The sequence below is a fragment of the Eimeria maxima genome, genomic scaffold (assembly GCF_000499605.1).
Source record: "Eimeria maxima Weybridge genomic scaffold, Emw_scaff270, whole genome shotgun sequence".
Lineage (NCBI taxonomy): Eukaryota > Apicomplexa > Conoidasida > Eucoccidiorida > Eimeriidae > Eimeria > Eimeria maxima.
Genome location: NW_013565550.1, coordinates 20,001 through 38,740, shown reverse-complemented (window position 1 = coordinate 38,740; position 18,740 = coordinate 20,001). Strand labels below are relative to the sequence as shown.

Here is an 18,740-nt window from a genome sequence, read left to right as displayed (position 1 = left end):
GGCCCCAACTGGGGGGCCCCCAGGGGGCCCACAGGCTGGGGCCCCCCAAGGGGGACCCGCAGATACCTTCCGTGGAGGGGCCTCCTCAGCGGATGCCTTTCATGGGGCCCCCTCAGGAAGTCTACGTAGGGGCCCCTCAGCGGGGAATCTTGCTGGAGGGGGGGCCGCCTCAGGTGGAGGGGGGCCCACAGGGGGCCCTTCGGCCCGACTCGCGGGGGGCCCCCCTGGTTCGATCCTTAGGGGAGCCTCAGCTGGTGGGGGGGCCCTAGGGTCTATGGGGGCCTCCAGACACAGCGACGAGTAGATAAATTATTTTTTTTTTCTTTTCTTTGTTTGTTTTTTAACTACATGCATTTTGTTTATTTATTTAATTTGCAATTTAACCCTAAACCCTAGAAACCCTAAACCCTAGAAACCCTAAACCCTAGAAACCCTAATTAACAAACACCTGCTAAGACTAATCAATAAACCCTAATCCAACCACCTAATAAACCTGTAAACCCTAAACCCTAATATATAGGCCCTCGTATAACCCCTAATTAATAAGCCTAAACCCTAAACCCTAAACCCTTAATAAACCCTCAATAAACCCCTGTAAACCCTAATTAATAAATCTTAATAGACACATTTAAAGTCCAATTCTTAAACACTCACAAATGTGACACTTGGGGGCCCCCATAATGCTGCTTGGGGCCCCATATAGGGGGCCCCCATGGTGCTGCCAGGGAGCCCCTATGACGCTGCTAGGGGGCCCCTATAATGCACCTGGGGGCCCCAATAATGCTGTTGGGGAGGTTAGGGTTTACGTAAGCCCTAAACCCTAAAACGGCCCCACACTTAGTGCTGGTAGAGGGTTTGCTGCCTGCGCAGAAGAGAAGGAAGGAAACCCTACTTGCCAGCCGAAGTCAAACTGCTGCTGCGGCTGCTGCTGCTGCTGCTGCAGCTGCTGTTGCTGCTGCGGCTGTTGCTGGGAATATGGCCACACATTGAAGTCAACCTGCTGCTGCGGCTGATGCTGCTGTTGCTGAAGAAGTTGCTGCACCTGCAGCTGCGGTTGCTGCTGCAGCTGCTGTTGCTGCTGCAGCTGCTGTTGCTGCTGCGGCTGTTGCTGGGAATATGGCCACACATTGAAGGGCATCTGTGGCACGTGCTGCTGCTGCAGTTGGTGCTGCTGTAGCATCTGCTGCTGTTGCTGCTGCATTTGCTGTTGCTGCTGCATGTGCTGCTGCGGCAACTGCTGGTGCCATAGCATCTGCTGCTGCAACGGCCGTTGCTGCAGCATCCAATACGGCTGTTGCTGCTGCATCTGCTGCGTCTGCTGCTGTGTAGAATGGAATCCTTCGTGCAGCGGCAACCTTTGCTGCGTCGCAGGGTTGAGGATCTGCTGCTGCTGCTGCTGCAGTTGCTGCTGGTGTCGCAGCAACAGCTGCTGCTGCTGCTGCTGATTAAGTATAGGACTTGTATCCATACGATTGACAGGCGCAGCAGCAAACTTTTTATTATTATCTATTTGCTGCGTCTGCTGTTTCTTTATATGCTGCTTTATTCGTGTATACAGTCTGCTGCTGCGCACCCGCTGCAGCAGCCGCTGCATGTCCTGCAGCAGCTGCTGCAGCATACTAGGGGAGGAGGAACCAGCAGCAGCAGCAGAACCTGCTGCGGTTAATAGATGAGATGTGGTGCTGCTATTCAACAGTTCCTTCAGCTGCTGCGGTGCAGCAGCAGCAGCAGGAGACCTTTCTGCTGCAACAGCTGCAGCTGTAGCTGCGGCTCGTGCTGCTGCAGCAGCAGCAGCTGCTGCTGCTGCTACGCCTCTTATTGTTCCAAGCCCGTGTTGGCTGCATGCTGCAGGGAAGGCGAGCCAACAAAGAAGAGACAACAGCAGGAGGCCTCGCATCTGCTGCTGCTGCTGCTACTAGAAGGAAACAGCAACTGCAGCAGCAGCAGTAACAACAACAACAGCAGAAAAGGGGATAGGTAGACCCCTATACACCTAAACTAAATAACCCCTCATGTATTTTGGGGTGTATAGGCAGCTCAGGCTGTCCGTAGCAAAAGGAGACAGCAAAGGAGACTGAGTATCCTCTATTCAACAAAAAAAAAAAAGGGTTTAGGGTTTAGGGTTTAGGGTTTGTAGAGGAAGAAGGAGGCATACTAAACCCTATTTCATATAATAAATAAAAAGAAACAAATAAACATTAAACAAAAACATTGGATCAGGCTGCTGCTGCTGCCGCTGCAGCAACAGCAGCAGTAGCAGGCTGCTGCTGCAGCTCCGCATGTGCAACGGAGCAGCAGCAGCAAAGCAGCAAATAATTCCTCAATAAGACATTTTATTTATTTTTCTTTTTTATTTATTTTAATTAATTTTATTTTTAATTAAAAAAATAAAAAATATATTTTGCTGCTCCTTAAGTACAATATCGATCCTTGCTGCTGCTGCTGCTGCTGCAGCTGCTGAGCGATCGTCGATCCCTAAAGATCGGGCGCTGCTGCTGTTGCTGTTGTTGCTGCTGCTGCTAATTTTGTTATATTAACGGACACTAACTCGCGCTTATTTCTGTCTTAAGGTCTCCTAATGGTACTCAGCTGTTGCTGCTGCTGTTGTTGCTGCTGTTGCTGCTGTTGCTGGTGCTGCTACGTTCGATGCAGTAACTACACTCCTCGACACTCACCCACCTGCTGATGCTGCTGGCTCTGTTGCTGCAGCAGCAGCTGCTGCCTTTGCTGCTACAGAGGCCCCTGCTGCTGCTGCTGCCCCTCCCCTGCTTACGATGTAGCCGTTCCCCTCGTTGCTGCTGCTGTGTGCTGCTCGCTGCTTGTCCGCTCTGCTTGCCCTCATCTAGCTGTTCAGTTGCACTTGGCTAGCTGACTGTCTAGCTAGTTAGCTGTCTAGATAGTTGCCCAGCTAGCTGTCGATCTAGTTGTCTTGCTAGTTAGCTGCCTAGCTAGCTATCTGGTTAGCTGTATAACTAGCCAGCTGCCTAGTTAGCTATCTGGCTAGCTACCTATCTAACTAGCCCCCTCCAACTAGCTACCTATCTGGTTGGCTAGCTAGCCAGTCGGCTAGCTAGCTAGCTAGCTAGCTAGCTAGCTAGCTTTTTACGTTTATTGTGTAGATGCTTCTCTTAGCGATGAATATTCGCCGCAACAAATGCGGGCAAAAGCCCCACAAGATGTGGGGCTGCATGCATGCGTTGTTGTTGTTGCTGCTGCTGCTGCAGCAGCAAGTAGCTGCCCCTGCTTGCTGTGCACGGACAAGCAGCAGCTACTCATGTCATGCTGCTGCTGCTGCTGCTGCTTCTGCAGTTGCTGCAGCAGCAGCAGCTGCTTCGCTGTTGCTTTGCTGCAGCAGCAAGCCTGCACAGTTTGACTGTACAGCACCCGCAGCAGCAATTGCTAAAGCACATGCAGCTGCTGCTGCAGCAACCGCTGCTGCAGCAGCTGCATCACCAGCAGCAGCAGCAACTGCTGCTGCTGTTGCTGTTGCTGCTGCTGCTGCAGTATTTAGCACTCCATAGACGATCTGCCTACAGTAGGAGGAGCAGCAAAACCAAAGGGATTCTTCACTGCCTGCACCTTAGGCGGCTCCCTGCATGCATGCATGCACCACACGCAATCCTGCTGCTGCTGCTGCTGCTGCTGATGCTGAGTGTGGGGGTTCACCAGGTTACTACTACCCATGTGCTGCAACACTTGTTGCTGCTACTACTGTTGCTGCTGCTGCTATTCCTGCTGCTGCTGCTGCTGCTGTCTTACTTTCTTTCTCTCCTTGGCAGTTGCCGTAACCCCAAGGGTTTAGGGGAAGGAGGATTTTCTTTCTCTTGTCCTATACATACAACAACAAATACAACTAACTATAGCTAGCTAGCTAGCTACCTACATACATAGCTAGCTGCCTAATTAGCTAGCTATCTACATAGGTAGCTAACTGGCTAGCTAGCTAGCTGAGACGCCGCTCACCAGCAAATGCGGGGCCTCCATTAGAGAGGGGGGGCCTTGGGGGCCCCTGGGTCGGCGCAGGGGGCCCTGGGAGTCCGTTAGGGCGCTGCTGCTGCTGCTGCGGCGGCGGTGGAGGCGGCGGCTGTTGCTGCTGCTGCTGCAGATGAGCAGAGCCTGGTAAGAAATCTGCTGCTGCTGCCTCTGCAGCAGAAGATGTCTCCACCTGTGAGACATTTGTTGGTGTCCCTCCAGCAGCAGCAGACATAGGACCATCAAATGCTGCACAGCAGCAACGCATGCACAATACAACATACCGCTACTGCTGCTGCTGCTGCTGCTGCTGCAGTTGCTGCTGTTGTTGCTGCTGTTGTTGTTGCTGCTGCTAGTTAGTTCTCTACTCCCTCCTTTACTGTGCTGGTGCTCCTCTCACTGCTACTAAATCTGCGCCTAAGATTATTATGGGTGGTGGTGGTTGGCTGCTGCTGCTCTGCTGCTGCTGCTGCTATTGCTGCTTCTGCTTCTGCTGCTGCTGCTATTGCTGCTTCTGCTTCTGCTTCTGCTGCTGCTGCTTACGTCCTTCAAAACTTGTGCGCCTCATGGGCGTGGAGTCACTCGATCCAAATCTGTCCCTCATGTCAGAGACAGAAGGAGGAAGCAGAGACTCCTGCAGCATCTGCTGCTGCTGCTGCTGCTGCTGCTGCTGCGGTGGTCCTGCGTCAGCAAATGGACCACCAGGATGCTGAGGATGGTGCAGCATGCGCTGCTTAGAATCATCTTGTTGCTGCTCCTGCTGCTGCGACGGGGGAAGCGGGGGCATATCGAAATGCTGCTGCTGCTGCGGCTGCTGCTGCGGCTGCTGTTGCTGCTGTGGCTGCAGCAACATCGGGCTCCCCCTAGGCATCTGCGGCACCATATGGGATTCGCTGCTGCTCATGCTAGACAGAGGTGGAGGAGGTGCTGCTGCTGCTGCTGCTGCTGCTGTGCTTGCGAGCTCATGGAGCTCTGCAGACAACAGCAACACAAACATCAGCAACAGCACCATCAGCACAACCTCCAGCAGCAGCAGAGCAGTCTGCAGCAACACCAACAACAGAACAATCTGAAGCAGCAGCAGCAGCAGCAGCAGCAGCAGCAGACTGACCTGCTGATGGCTGGAAGGCGAGCCTAGGAGACACCATATCTACAAGGTCTTGAGCAGCAACAGCAAGGCTCTGCTGCTGCTGCTGCCCTTTTCCTATAAACTCCGGCAAATCTAGCTCGGGGCCCTGAGCAGCAAATGCATGCATGCAACACCAGCAATGAATGGCTACAGCAGCAGCAGCAACAAGTACAGCAGCAGCAGCAACCAGTACAGCAGCAGCAGCAACAAGTACAGCAGCAGCAGCAATGCAAGTAACTCACCGGCTGGCTCCCATTCATAGACATGTGCCTGAGAAAAAGCAACACACAAACACACGCATGCAGGTATGCTTCTTGCTCCTGCTGCTGCTGTTGCTGCTGTTGTTGTTGCTGCTGCTATTGCTGCTGCTGCTGTTGCTGTTGCTGCTGTTGCTGCTGCTGCTGTTGCTGCTATTGCTACTGAATTACTTGAGTATTTGTGCCATGAAGAGGGCGAAACGTGATTGTGCCTCCACTGCCTCGGAGAGTTGCTGCGCCTGGCTGAGCAGCTGCTGCTGCTGTTGCTGTTGCTGCTGCTGCTGTTGATCTAAGAAGCGTGTTAGCCGCTGCTGCAGCAGCTGCAGCTGCTGCATTGACTCAGCCTCAAGAGGACCAGCCCCTGCAGCAGCCATGGACTGCAGCACAAATACACAGCAAGAAGGAGGTAATAGCTATTGCTGCTGCCGTTGCTCCTGCTGCAGTTTCTACTGTTGCTGCTCCTGCTGCTGCTGTTGCTGCTGCTGCTGCTCTCAGCCTACCCTGCCGCTAGGTGTCGATACACTGTTAGCAGCAGCAGATCCGCACAGCAGCGAGAGCTTTTTGCTGTTAACAAGAAGTGCTTGCATCTGTGGCTGCTTCATCAGCAACTGAACTGCTGCTGCTGCTGCTGCTTCCTGCTGCCTGCGCATGCTGCTGCTGCTGCTGCCCCACAGAGGGAAGAACTGTCCAAATAAAAGACGACAGACAATCTACAGAAAAACACACAAACAAGGTGTATATACACCATACAGTACCAGCAGCAGCAGCAGCAACAGCAGCAAGCAGCAGCAAAAGCTGCAACTGCAGTAACCATACCAACAACAGCAGGCCATAAGGGGCGACACTGCAGCAGCAACAGTTAACGTCAGCAGCAACAACAGCATCAGCAGAAGGGACAGCAACCGCAAAAGGGAGCAGCAGCAGCAGCAGCAGCAGCAGCAGCAGCAGCAGCAACGCACCAGCAGCATGAAGCAAATGAAGCAGATGAGCCACACAACGGGGTAGCTGTTAAAGGCTTCATCATTGGCAGCAGCAATAGCAGTAGCTGCAGCAGCAACGGCTCTGTGTACAGTTGCTGCTGCTGCGGCGACTGCAGCAGACACAAGCAGCAGAACAGCAACACAGGCGGTCCAGTGCAGCAGCAGGTCTCTGCAGCAGCAGCAGCAGCAGCAGCAGCGCTGCAACTTCTGCTGCTGCTCTGTCTCTAAATCAGCGGCAGCACCAACAGCAGCACCATCATAATCACCACCACCAACAGCATCAACAGCAACAAGAACAGCAGCAGCAGCAACAGCAGCAACAGCAGCAGCAGGAGCAGCAGCATACAGTCAGCACGATGTTGATAAAGTATTGCTGTTGTTCCTTCCTTAATAAGAAATAATATACTTTTATCCCCTATTAGTCCTTCTATCCATACAGGTACAGATAACATGTCTTGCTGCTGCTGCAGTAGTCTAGCAGCATAAGCCGGGCACTCAGCATCTGCAGCAGCAGCAGCAGCAACAGCAGCAACAACAGCAGCAGCAGCAGCATGAGGGGGGACTAAGGAGGTAAATAGTTCAACAGCCGCAGCTAGAACACTTCTAAGGGATATATCAGCAGCAGACTGTGCAATAACTGCTGCTGCTGCTGCTGCTGCTGAGCTAGTGCAGCAGCAGCAGTAGCAGCAGTAGCAGCACCAGTAGGAGCATACAACTACTTACGCAGCAGAGAGTCCATATCTCCATATGCGCTTGCTGCTGCAGCACCACTAGCAGCAGATCTGCGCTGCTGCTGCTGCTGCTGCTGCTGCTCTTCGAATTCTTGGAAGGGGTCATAGTCACCCTCATCTTCAAGGGAGTCTTGCTGCTGCTGCTGCTCCTGCTGCTGCTGCTGCTGCTGCTCTTGCTGCCGCCATTTAGGCCTCGTGTCTCTATGGTGTGCTGTCTCATAGTATGGCATGTGCTGCTGCTGCTCTGCAGCATCGAACTCTTGTGTGTGCATGTATGCTGCTGCATACGGTTGCTGCTGCTGCTGCTGCTGCTGCTGTTGCTGTTTAGGGTTTGCTGTAGGTACACCGTACGGCTGCGGCTGCTTAGGATCGGGATGCTGCTGCTGACGGTACGGGTTTCTGTTTGCTGCTGCTGCTGCTGCGGTCTGGGCCTTGCTAGGAGAGCGAGGGACTGCTGGCTGCGGTGCTGCTGCTGCTGCTGCTGCTGGTGCAGCAGATGCTGTATCTTCCACTGCATTTGCTGCTCCTGCAGGTGCTGCTGCTGCTGCTGCTCCTGCATCGTACGCAAGCTCAGCAGCAGCAGCCTCATCCCAGCCTGGTACAGCTGCTGCTGCTTCAGGAGCTGCTGCTGCCTCCAATATGTCTGCAGGGGCTTCTGCTGCTGCTGCTGCTGCTGCTTCTGCTGCAGCAGCTGCAGCAGCCGCTTCTGCTGCTGCTGCTGCCTCAGCCGCCGCAGCAGCTTCTGCCGCTGCAGCTTCTGCTTCTGCAGTAGCGGCAGCTTCTGCTGCAGCAAGAGATGCCGCCTCTGCCGCCTCATCTGCTGCTTCTGCTGCAGCACCATCTGCAGCAGCAGCAGCTGGATCTGCGGCATCAATAGCCTCCTCCCCAGCAGCAGCAGCATCTGCTGCTGCTGCTGCTGCAGTCTCTTGAGTTTTTACATTCTGATCCTGTGCAGCGTTTGCTGCTGCTGCATCCTGGGATGCATCTGGTGCAGCAGCAGCAGCAGCAGCAGCAGCGGGAACTGCTGCTGCAGGGTCGTCTGTTGCATCTATAGGTTGATTAGCTGCAAACTTGGGGCTAAATGGAGCGCGCTGCAGCAGCAACAACAGCAGCAGCAGCAGCAACAGGAGCAGTGAGAAGCAGTAGCAGCAGCAGCAGATCTGTGGAGGCAGCAGCAACAGCAACAGCAGCAGAAACAGCAACAAAATCAGCAGCAGGTAACACTACTTACCCCCTCATTTGCTCTTTTAACTGCTGCTGCTGCAGCATTCTTTGCTGCTGTTGCTGCACCTTTGCCTCTAGGCGGTGCAGCAGCAGCAGCAGCAGCAGCAGGTGCTGCTGTTGCTGCTGAACTCCAACACAGCAGCACTGCTGCTGCAGCCAGCAGCAGCCTATATCTATAAAAGGCCATTCTCTCGTCTCCCCTTGGGGCTGCTGCTGCTGCTTCTATTGCTGCTGCTAATATAACTCTTGTTGGGCGGGCAGCCGCTGCTGTTGCTGCTGCCGCAACTGTTGCTGCTGCTGCAGCGGCTGCCGCTGCAGCTATTCAGTGCCTGATACTGTTCTGCAGCAGTTGCTGCTGCAGCGCCTCTAGAGAGGCAATAATTCTGAGTATTACTGTTGTTGCTGCTGCTGCTGCTGTTGCTGCAGTGAACAGCATGCATGCCACTGAGGGCTGCGGTTGCTTGCTGCTGTTGCTGCTGCTGCTGCTCCGCTGCTACTGCTATTTTTGTCGTTTTAATGGGGCAGCGGCAGCTGTTCTGCTGCTGATGCTGCAGCAACTGCTCCTGGGCAGGCTGCTGCTACGTGGCACGTCGCGTTGCGCTGCTGCTGCTCTTGCTGCAGCTGCTGCTGCAGTTGCTGCTGCAGTTGCTGCTGCAGTTGCAGCTGCGGAAACGTGTTTAACAAGGAAGCAAGGCACTACAGAGAACTATCCTTGCATTTAATGTTGCTATAAGTGTTACATCTGCTGCTGCAGCAATAAGAGGAGTTGAATGCCTCATAAGTTCATTAACTTAAGAGGAAGCATTTCTCTGCTGCTGCTGCTGCTGCTGTCTTTCTGTCCCCCTTACTCGCAGCCACCCCGATCAGCAGCAGCAGCAGCAGCCGCTGCTGCTGCTGCTGCTGCTGCTGCTGCTACTGCTGCTGCTGCTGCTGCTGTCTACAGGCTGCCTGTACACCTCAACTGGGGTGTATACATAACTTCTACTAAATGTGTTAAATTTTAATGTTTATTTTAGTCCCTTTTAAGACAGCAGCAGCAGCAGCAGCAGCAAATCTCTTAGGCTGCTGATATGTGTATTGCTGCAGCAGCAGCTACTGCTGCTGTTGCTGCTGCTGCTGTTGCTGCTGCTGCTGCTGTTGGCAGCGTGAAGGGAGAGAGAGTGCCAGCTGTTGTTTGTGCTGCAGCAGCAAAGACAGGGGAAGATAATTGCTGTTATCTATAAGAAGCATTTTAAGACCTTAATATATGTAGAAGGCAAGCATTTGCTGCTGCTGCTGCTGCTGTTGCTGCTGTTGTTGCTGCTGCTGCTGTTGAATTGCCTGCGCGGCTGACTGAACGAACGGCTGGACAGGCAGCCAGACAGCAGCAGCAGCAGCAACAGCAGCAACAGCAACTGCTGCTGTTGTATCTTCCTCTAGTTGTTGCAACTCTTATATCATTCTTACTAACTGCACAGCACCAACAACAGCAGCAACAGCAGCAACAGCAGCAGCAGCAGCAGCTCTGGGTCTCGCGGCGACAACCTGGGGCCTCAATTGGGCCTAGCTGCAGCAGCAGCAGCAACAGCAGCAACTGCTGCTGTCATCAACTTAGGAGTCGTTGCAGGAGCTGCTGCTTGTGTTGCTGCTGCCTCTGCTGCTCCCGCTGCTGTTGCTCCTGCCGTTTGCTGCTGTAACACAACATGAGTCTTCGAGGGTCGTCGAGCCCGTCGCAGCAGCAGCAGCAGCAACTGCAGCAGCAGCAACAACAACCGCTTTTGCTGCAGTCAACTTTCTCCCGCAGACACAGAGCTCGCCGCCGGGTGCAGCAACAACAGCAGCAACAGCCGCAGCAGCAGCAGCAAGCCGCCGTGGGCGGAACGGCGGCACACAGCAGCAGCAGCAGCAGCAGCAGTAGCAGCAGCAGCAGGCATTCAGCATCCCGCAGCTCCCCAGCAGGTCCAAGGATGAGCCGCGAGGTCCCAGCAGCAGCAGGTGCACCACCAGCAGCAGCAACACGAGCTGCTGCAGCACCTACGACAGGGAGAGCAGCAACAGGTGCAGCAAATACAGCAAATAGAGTACTTATAAGGAGACAGCCAGCTAGCCGCATCCCTCATTCATCAATTGCTGCTGCTGCTGCTGCTGACAGCCTTCAGCAGCGGCAGCAGACGTTGGGGGGACCGCAGCAGCGGGAGGAGGAGGCGGAGCTGCTGCAGCAGCAACTGCAGCAGCAGCTGCAGGAGCAGCAGGTGCATGCATATTCTATGCCATCTGCCTTGCTGCGCAGCTCTGCAGCAGGAACAGGAGCATTAAGTGCAACAGCAGTTGCATCAAGAGCAATGCTTACAGTAAGCAGCAGCAACAGCAGCAGCAGCAACACTAACAGCAGCAGCAACAGCAGCAGCAGCAGCAGCAGCAGCAGTGGCAGGTGCAGCGTAGAGGGTAGAATGCTTTAATAGAGATATGCAGATCATAATGCGTCTCCTTTCCTCTGCGGTTTGCCGCTGCTGCTGCTGCTGTTGCTGCTGCTGTTGCTGCTGCTGTTGTTGTTGTTGCTGCTGCTGTTGTTGTGCTGCAGGAGCCTGCATTAAGTAGCCGATTAAGACAGCAAGCGCAACGTCTGTCTGTTAGCAGCAGCAGCGGATCAGGTTCTGCTGCTGCTGCTGCTGCATCCTTGCGTAATGGAGTGTCTCCTTTGCTGCTGTCATCCGATTCGGGTTTAGGTGCATTATTCTTGCTGCTGCGTGGTGGCAGCAGCAGCAACAGCAGCAACAGCAGCGCAGCACCAACAACTCCCGATAGACCTGAGCTGCAGCAGCAAACCCTTCAGCTATTAAATAGTTGTTGCATGCGCAAGCTGCGTCTTGTCCCCCGCAACAGCGGCACCACCACGAACAGCAGCAGCAGCAGCAGCAGCAGCAGTAGTAGAAAATCCAACAGCAGCAGCAGCAGCAGCAGCAGCAGCAGCAGCAGCAGCAGCAGCAGCAGCAGCAGCAGCAGCAGCAGCAAATATGATGTATATGGGGAATCATTTTATACAGAATTTGATTTCCGCTGCAGCATTTGTTTAGATTTATTATTTTATCCTGTATTTACTCCTTGTCTTCATGTATTCTGTGGAGATTGTCTCCTTGCTGTACTAGCTAAGGCTAGCTTCTGTCCTCTTTGTAGAAGGTAATTTGCTGCTGCTGCTGCTGCTGCTGCTGTTGCTGCTTCTTACGGTGTCTCTATATGCTATATATACATATATTTATTGTTATATATTTACTCCTTGTCTCCATGTATTCTGTGGAGATTGTCTCCTTGCTGTCTTGGATAAGACTAGCTTCTGTCCATTATGTAGAAGGTAATTTGCTGCTGCTGCTGCTGCTGCTGCTGCTGCTGTTGCATTTGCTGCTTCTTACGGTGTCTCCATATGCTATATATACATATATAATATATTCCTTGTCTTCCTGTCTTATGAGGGGACTGTCTCCTTGCTGTCTTACCTATAGAAGGATAAATATCTGCTGCTGCTGTTGCTGCACTTGCTGTTGCTGCTGCTGCTGCTGCTGCTGTTGCTGCTGCTGCAGGGTATTATATATGAAGAACGTGAAGCCCTTAGAGGAAGCAGAGAACGAGGCCCTTGTTGATTTGCTGCTGCATGTAAGTTGCGGTGTATATGTGTCTCCTTTCTTCCTGCTGCTGTCTCCGCTGCTGCTGCTGCTGCTTCTCGCGAAGCTTCAACTGCTGCTGCTGCTGCTGCTGCTGCTGCTCCTTTTCTTTGTCTCCCTGCTGTCGCCCTTTTTCTCCTTTCTCTCTTTTTTCGTCTCTTTTCTGTTTATTTACTTTCTCCTTAATTTATTTAAATAAACAAAGGAAGATAGAAGAATACAGCAAATATAATCAGTTGTCCTTGCTGCTGCTGCTGTTGTTGTTGTTGCTGCTGCAGTACTTGCTGCTGCCTGTTTATTGCAGCGCATGCGGATGGGTTGGCCCTGTCTCTGCATGGAGCAGCAGCCACACGAAGCAGCGCTGCAAGCAGCAGCAGCGGGAGAGGAGGAACCGTCCTTTAGACAACGACAGCAGCAGCAGCAGCAGCAGCAAACCAACTACAGCCGATTGCGGCACCTGCGACAGCAGCAGCAGCAGCAGCAGCATCAGTGCCAGCAGGAGAACCGATGATGATCTGTTCGCCAGCACCCGCGACAGCAGCAGCAACAGCAATAGCAGCAGCAGTAGCAGCAGCAGTAGCAGCAGCAGTAGCAGCAGCAGCAGCAGCAGCAGCAGCAGCAGAGCCTTTGTACGCCCACCTATTCAGGCACAAAGCGAAGTTGCTGCTATTCAGAGCACAACTGAATTAGCTACAGACACTGCAGCGGCAGCAGCAGATGCTGCAGCAGCAGCAGCAGAAGTTGCAGAAGCAGCAGCAGATGCAGCAGCAGCAGCAGATGCCGTCGCAGCAGCAGCAGGTGTCGCAGCAGCAGCAGCAGATGCAGCAGCAGCAGATGCAGGTGGGCATTCGGCAGAGTTTGGAGGGATGGAGGATGTTGAGGAATTGCCATTGGAGACAGGGGCAGACAATAGCGACCAGCAGCAGCAGCAGGAGCAGCAGGAACAGCAGCAGGAGCAGCAGGAACAGCAGCAGGAGGAGGAGCAGCAGGAGCCGTTGCTGTTAAGACAGATTGGTGTGGACAGCAGCAGCAGCAGCAGCAGCTCAACTGTTTCGCCTCCTCCTGCATGCGCTGCTCAAGGGATGCAAGAGTTGCTGCAGTGGTTGATGCAGCGTGCCCGCATCAACAGCAGCAGCAGCAGCAGCAGCAGAAGCAGCAGCGAGCAGCAGCTTGGTACCTGCCTAAGGATTTGTGTTATAGGCCATAGGATGGAGAATCCATTAGGTGCAGCAGGAGCTTATCTATTGAGCAGCAGCACATTCCTGCATCAGCAGATAATACTAGAGTTTAAAACAGCAGCAGCAGCAGCAGCAGCAGAAGACAGCAGCAGCAGCAGCAGCAGCAGCAGCAGCAGCAGAGTTACAGGATACCTATCTATTGACTTTTTTGGTGATGTTCCTAAGGGAAGATTTCTTTGGGGATTTTCTTTTTCTTTTCCTCCCCTTAAGCCCTCTGCATGCGAAATTGCTGTCTATGAGAGCAGCAGCAGCAGCAGCAGCAGCGGGGGCAGCAGCAGCAGCAGGTGGAGAGCAACAGGAGCAGCAAATATCATTGCCACACCGGCCGAGTACGATAGCCAGGTGGGGGGAGGAGGAGGTTTGCTAAGAAGATGCAGCAGCAAGTTGCTGCAGCGGAAGCAGCAGCAGCAGCAGCAAGTATATCTTCCTGCTGCTGCGCTGCTGCAGCTGCTGCTGAGTGTTAGAGGCCGCAGCTACCGCGTCGTTGGTTGGAATTGCCGCGACTTCTGTCGTCTCATCTTAAAGGCGTAAGTATACAGCAGCAGCAGCAGCAGCAACAAGAGCAGCAGCTGCTGCAGCAGTACCAGCAATAGTAGTAGTAGTAGTAGTAGTAGTAGTAGTAGTAGTAGCAGGGACTTGCAGCAAACAGTACCATTGCGAACTATGTGCATAAATGCTTGCATGCATTCATCCATGCATGCACTCTTGACTTTGTTTTATGTTATTGCTGTTGCTGCTGTTGCTGCTGCTGCTGCTGTTGCTGCTGCTGCAGGGCTTGTCGTTATCCTGGTTGGCCTTCGCGTGTAATACCTGTAGGGAGACCAACAGCAGACGCAGCAGATATGCTGCGCTTCTTAGAGTTGCTGCAGCGGGAAGACTTTACTGCTGTTGTTGCTGCTGCTGCTCCTGCTGAGGAGGAGGAGCAGCAGGAGGAAGAGCAGCAGCAGCAGCAACAGCAGCAGCAGGAGCTGCAGCGAAATGCTGCACGGGCAGAACGCAGGGATTCTTTTGTTTCTGCTGCTTCTTCTGTGGATCAGCAGCAAGAGCGGCAGCAACGGGAACAGCAGCAGCAGCAGCAGCAGCAGCAGGAACACGATGCAGCAAACATTGCTGATGCAGCAAGCAGCAATATAGACCGCAGCAGCAGCAGCCACAGCTGCAGCAATAGCAGCAGCAACAGCAGCAGCAGCGCGGTTGCTAGGCCCAGGAGGAAGCAGATAAACACTTTCTTAAGGGGCGTAGTTACACGACTTATGCATCCTCGCAGCCGCCGTAGTGCTGCTGCTGCAGCAGCAGCAGCAGCAGGTTCTGCTGCTGCAGATGGAGTCAGCAGCAGCAGCAGCAGCATTAGGGAGCGCCACCTGCAGCACTTGCAGTGTTTAGGGACAGCAGCAGAGAGCCGCAGCAGCACGGAGAGCAACATAGATGTAGCAGCAGCAGCAGAAGCAACAGCAGCAGCAGCAGCTACTGCAGCTACTGCAGCAGCAAGAACACTGCATGATAGATCTCGAGAGGTTGCAGCAAGTGTTGCCTGGTGGAAGAGAAGCAGCAGCAGCAGCAGCAGCAGCAGCAGCGATTTGCCCTTCCGTCTTGGTGTCAGCTCTGTTTATCTTTGTCTATTCAGAGCTGAAGACCTCAAGTCAGTGCCTACTGCTGCTGCTGCTGCTGCTGCTGTGTCTGCTGCTGCCGTTGCTGTTGTGTGTGTTGCTGCTGCTTCGGCCTGTTGCTTGGTTGCTGTGTCTACTTGGTCTTCTGCTGCCTATTCCTATGCTGCTGCTGCTGCTGCTGCTGCTTGTGTGTCTTGTTTGCAGCCGTGCAGCGTTGCTTCCTGCTGCAGAGTTTGCTGCAGCAGCAGCTCGTTGCTTTGGTGGCCTTGTAGGGTCTACTGCATCGTCTCTGCTGCCACGTCAGCGAACAGCACCAACAGAAGAAGAACAAGGAGGAGCAGCAGCATCAACAGCAGCAACAACAGCAGCACCTCATACGTCCTCAGACATAATACAGCTAAAATACAACACTCTCCCTGTTCTTGTGCTGGAGCTGCAGCAGATTGCTGCGGATGCTGCTGCTAAATTTGAAGAACAGCTGCAGCAGCAGGAGCAGGAGCAGCAGGAGCAGCAGCAGGATGAGCAGCAACAGCAGCAGCGAAGAGGCAGCAACAGCAGCAACTTCCGTACTGTAGGATATCTTTCTGTTGAATTCAGAAGTGACGTTGGCCTCTGTTGGCATTTCTACAGGGAGAGACCACCAGGTAACTACAGCAGCAGCAGCAACAGCAGCAGCAGCAACAGCAGCAGCAACAGAAGCAGCAGGAGTGTGTATATAGTATAAATCCCTTTCCTTTCTACATCCCCACCACAATGTTGCATATATTCTTTTTCCCTCAATTTTTCTTCCTTTCCCTCCCTCCAAGAACTCATGTTCCAACAATTATTACAATTGTTACATCTACATCTACATCTACTTCTTCTTCTTCTTCTTCTTCTTCTTCTTCTTCTTCTTCTTCTTCTTCTTCTTCTTCTGCTGCTGCTGCATTTGCTGCTGCTGCTGGTGCTGTTACAGGTTTATTATATTCATTAGAAAGAAATGAATTATATAATAAAGAGATGATTTGTATTTGTTGTGTATTTGCATTTGGTGCTGCTGCATTTGGTGCTGCTGTTACTGTTACAGGTTTATTATATTCATTAGAAAGAGAAGAATTATATAAATTTGTATTTCTTATGCATTTGCTTCTGCTGCTGCTGCTGTTGCTGCTGTTGCTGCATTTGCTGTTACAGGTTTATTATATTCATTAGAAAGAAATGAATTATATAATAAAGAGATGATTTGTATTTCATTTAATGAAAATTATCGAATTTCATTTTTTCAAAAATTTCAAAAATTTGTAAAATCACAAAAATTCAAATCTTATCATCCTATTTTATTCAATTCATGGTATTTATTTATTTATTTATTTTATTTATTTATTTTATTTATTTATTTTATTTATTTATTTATTTTATTTATTTATTTATTTGCTCCTTCTCCTGCTCCTGCTCCTGCTCCTGCTCCTGCTCCTGCTGCTGTTGCTGCTGATGTTGGTGGTGGTGGTGGTGCTGCTGCTGTTGGTGCTGCTGCTGTTGGTGGTGGTGCTGCTGCTGCTGCTGTTGGTGCTGCTGCTGTTGGTGGTGGTGGTGCTGCTGCTGCTGTTGGTGCTGCTGCTGTTGGTGCTGCTGCTGTTGGTGGTGGTGCTGTTCGTGGTGGTGCTGTTGGTGGTGGTGATGGTGGTGGTGATGAGGATCATGCTGATGATGATGATTTTGTTGTTGTTGCTGCTGCTGTTGTTGTTGTTGTTGCTGCTGCTGCTTTTGTTGGTGCTGCTGTTCTTATTATATTGGGGTTTATATGCATCTTGTGTTTATTTTCTTTAGGGATTTTGTCGAGGAATTGCTGCTGCAGTGTGCACCAGAGGAGGCACAGCATATGCTTGCATTTATGCAGGAAGCTGCTGCTGCACGCTGATTGCTGCTGCAGGTGGTACTGCTGTTGCTGCTCTTGCAGCAGCAGCAGCAACAGCAGCGGAGGTAGCAGCACAGGCAGCATCACGGATAAATACCTGCAGTGTACAGGGAAATAACAGCAGCTAAGGCATAATAGTCTTTGCTGTTGCATTCATATCATGCTTCTGCGTCTGCTGCTGTACCAGCAGCAGCACAGCTGCAGCAGCAGCAACATAGCTGTAGCAGCAGCAGCAGCAGCAGCAGCTAGAAGGGATAGATAGTATCTGGGAGTTTTTCTTTGTCTTTTTCTCACGTCTTGTGAGGTCGCCTCCCAATGTGTGGGCAATAAAATATATAATGCAGCAGCAGCAGCAGCAGCAGTTGCTGCTGCTGCTGCTGCAGCAGGTATCCTTGCTGCTGTTGCAGATATTTGTGCTTTTGTTGCTGCCGCTGCTGCTGCTGCAGCAGCAGATATTTTGTTGTTGCTGCCAGTGGCAGAGAGGCTCCAGTTTGTACAGAGTCTTCCAGCAAAAGCAGCTGCAGCAGCTGCAGCAACTGCAGCAGCAACAGCAGCAGCAGCAGCAACAGCAGCGTGGCGCATTTTTTGTCGTTTTTTTTGTTTGCCACATTTGCTGCTGCAGCATTTTATTGATTTTATTTTGCTGCTGCTGCTGCATGCATGCGTTTACTTTTGGGGCTTTATTTTACTCATTTTACTATTTTTGCTGCTGTCTTCTTTTTATTTATTTATTTATTTATTTATTTATTTATTATTTATAACTAATATTTATTAATAAATAATATATATAGTAATATATATTTATATTTAGTTAATATAGATGTTGTATATATATATAATAAATATATATTATATAAGTAATAAATATAAATATATAAATAATAAATAAATATAAATAAATAATAAATATAGTTATATAAATAATAAAAAAATAAATATTAATAATAAATAAATATAATTATATAAATAATAAATAAATGAATTATCTTTTTGTTACTTTTTATTATTTTGCAGCTGTATACACAGCTGCCACAAGAGTTGCTGCAGCAGCAGCAGCTGCTGCAGCAGTAGCTGCTGTTGCTGTTGCTGTTGCTGCTGATGCTGCTGCTGCCGCTGCTGCTTTTGCAGCTATTTGTGGTACTGATCCTTCTACTGCCGCAGCAAAGGCAACAGTTGCAGCAGCAGTAGCTGCTGCTGCTGTTGCTGCAGTTGCTGCTGCTGCTACTATTCCATAAGCTGCTGCTGCTGCTGCAATTGCATAAGTTGCTGCTTCCTGCTGCTGCTGGTTTGCTGCTGTTGCTGCACCAACCGACGCAGCTGATGCAGCCAATTGTTCTAGGCGCTGCTGCTGCAGCATCTGCTGCAGCATCTGCTGCTGCTGCATCTGCAGCATCTACTGCTGCTGCATCTGCTGTTGCTGCATCTGATGCTGCTGCATCTGCTGCTCGTGACAGCGTCCGCCCATCACGAGACCCTATGGGCCCCTAAACCCTACTAAACCCTAAACCCTAAACCCTAAACCCTAGACTTGCATTTCTATTGAGGTCCCTGCCTCTGATGGCGGTTGGCCTTCGTCTGTCCCCATGATTAATCGTACGATGTTGGCGCGGCATATAGGGCTGCAGCACAAACCCTAAACCCTAAACCCTAAACCCTAATTTTGCTGCTTATATACATACATATATATATACACACACGGCAGCCGCGCCACACAAGGAAAACAAGCAGGCGTAAACCCTAAACCCTAAACCCTAATTGACGTACCATGCCTGACTGGTCTCCAGCCAGTGCTCCACACAGGCGCGATGGAAGAAGTGCCTGAGACAGATGCAAACCCTAAACCCTAATAAACCCTAAACCCTAAACCCTAGCAACCTGCAAGAGATGTAAGCCATGAAATACAAGTCTTAAAATACTGAACAGCAGCCGTATATCCACAGGCGGCCGCAGGCAAACCCTAAGCCCTAAACCCTAATAAGCCCTAAACCCTAAACCCTAATAAACCCTAATAAACCCTAATAAACCCTAAACCCTACCTTGGGTCGCAGGGCATGATAAGAACAATATCATCGT

General features: G+C 51.5%; 4 protein-coding genes across 4 annotated transcripts in view; 1 reads left to right on the top strand and 3 right to left on the bottom strand.

The window, feature by feature from the left end:
- Nucleotides 1-433: 433 nt before the first annotated feature.
- On the bottom strand, nt 434-1,468 carry EMWEY_00025590 (hypothetical protein; the record flags this gene model as incomplete). Its single annotated transcript, XM_013481083.1, has 2 exons — nt 434-448; nt 893-1,468. 2 exons carry the CDS (start codon nt 1,466-1,468, stop codon nt 434-436), a joined length of 591 nt encoding a protein of 196 aa, XP_013336537.1.
- A 2,475-nt stretch (nt 1,469-3,943) lies between these two features.
- On the bottom strand, nt 3,944-8,480 carry EMWEY_00025580 (hypothetical protein, conserved; the record flags this gene model as incomplete). The annotated part of the gene is made up of 10 exons (XM_013481082.1): nt 3,944-4,221; nt 4,516-4,944; nt 5,084-5,207; nt 5,344-5,371; nt 5,530-5,735; nt 5,859-6,068; nt 6,318-6,448; nt 6,745-6,840; nt 7,062-8,160; nt 8,301-8,480. 10 exons carry the CDS (start codon nt 8,478-8,480, stop codon nt 3,944-3,946), a joined length of 2,781 nt encoding a protein of 926 aa, XP_013336536.1.
- Nucleotides 8,481-9,975: 1,495 nt separating this feature from the next.
- Nucleotides 9,976-15,497, top strand: EMWEY_00025570 (zinc finger (C3HC4 type RING finger) protein, putative; the record flags this gene model as incomplete). Its single annotated transcript, XM_013481081.1, has 6 exons — nt 9,976-10,623; nt 10,854-11,449; nt 11,848-11,920; nt 12,207-13,693; nt 13,939-14,805; nt 14,978-15,497. The coding sequence occupies 6 exons, from the start codon at nt 9,976-9,978 to the stop codon at nt 15,495-15,497; spliced, it is 4,191 nt and encodes a 1,396-aa protein (XP_013336535.1).
- Nucleotides 15,498-18,189: 2,692 nt separating this feature from the next.
- The window catches only part of EMWEY_00025560 (zinc finger (C3HC4 RING finger) protein, putative), a gene marked incomplete at both ends in the record, with an annotated part of 1,395 nt that continues 844 nt past the window's right edge, over nt 18,190-18,740 (bottom strand). The window contains 3 exons of the mRNA XM_013481080.1: nt 18,190-18,286; nt 18,432-18,485; nt 18,704-18,740. The exon at nt 18,704-18,740 is cut by the window's right edge and continues 249 nt beyond it. Of these exons, the coding sequence (XP_013336534.1) occupies nt 18,190-18,286; nt 18,432-18,485; nt 18,704-18,740 (188 nt within the window). The remainder of the gene's footprint in view (nt 18,287-18,431; nt 18,486-18,703) is intronic.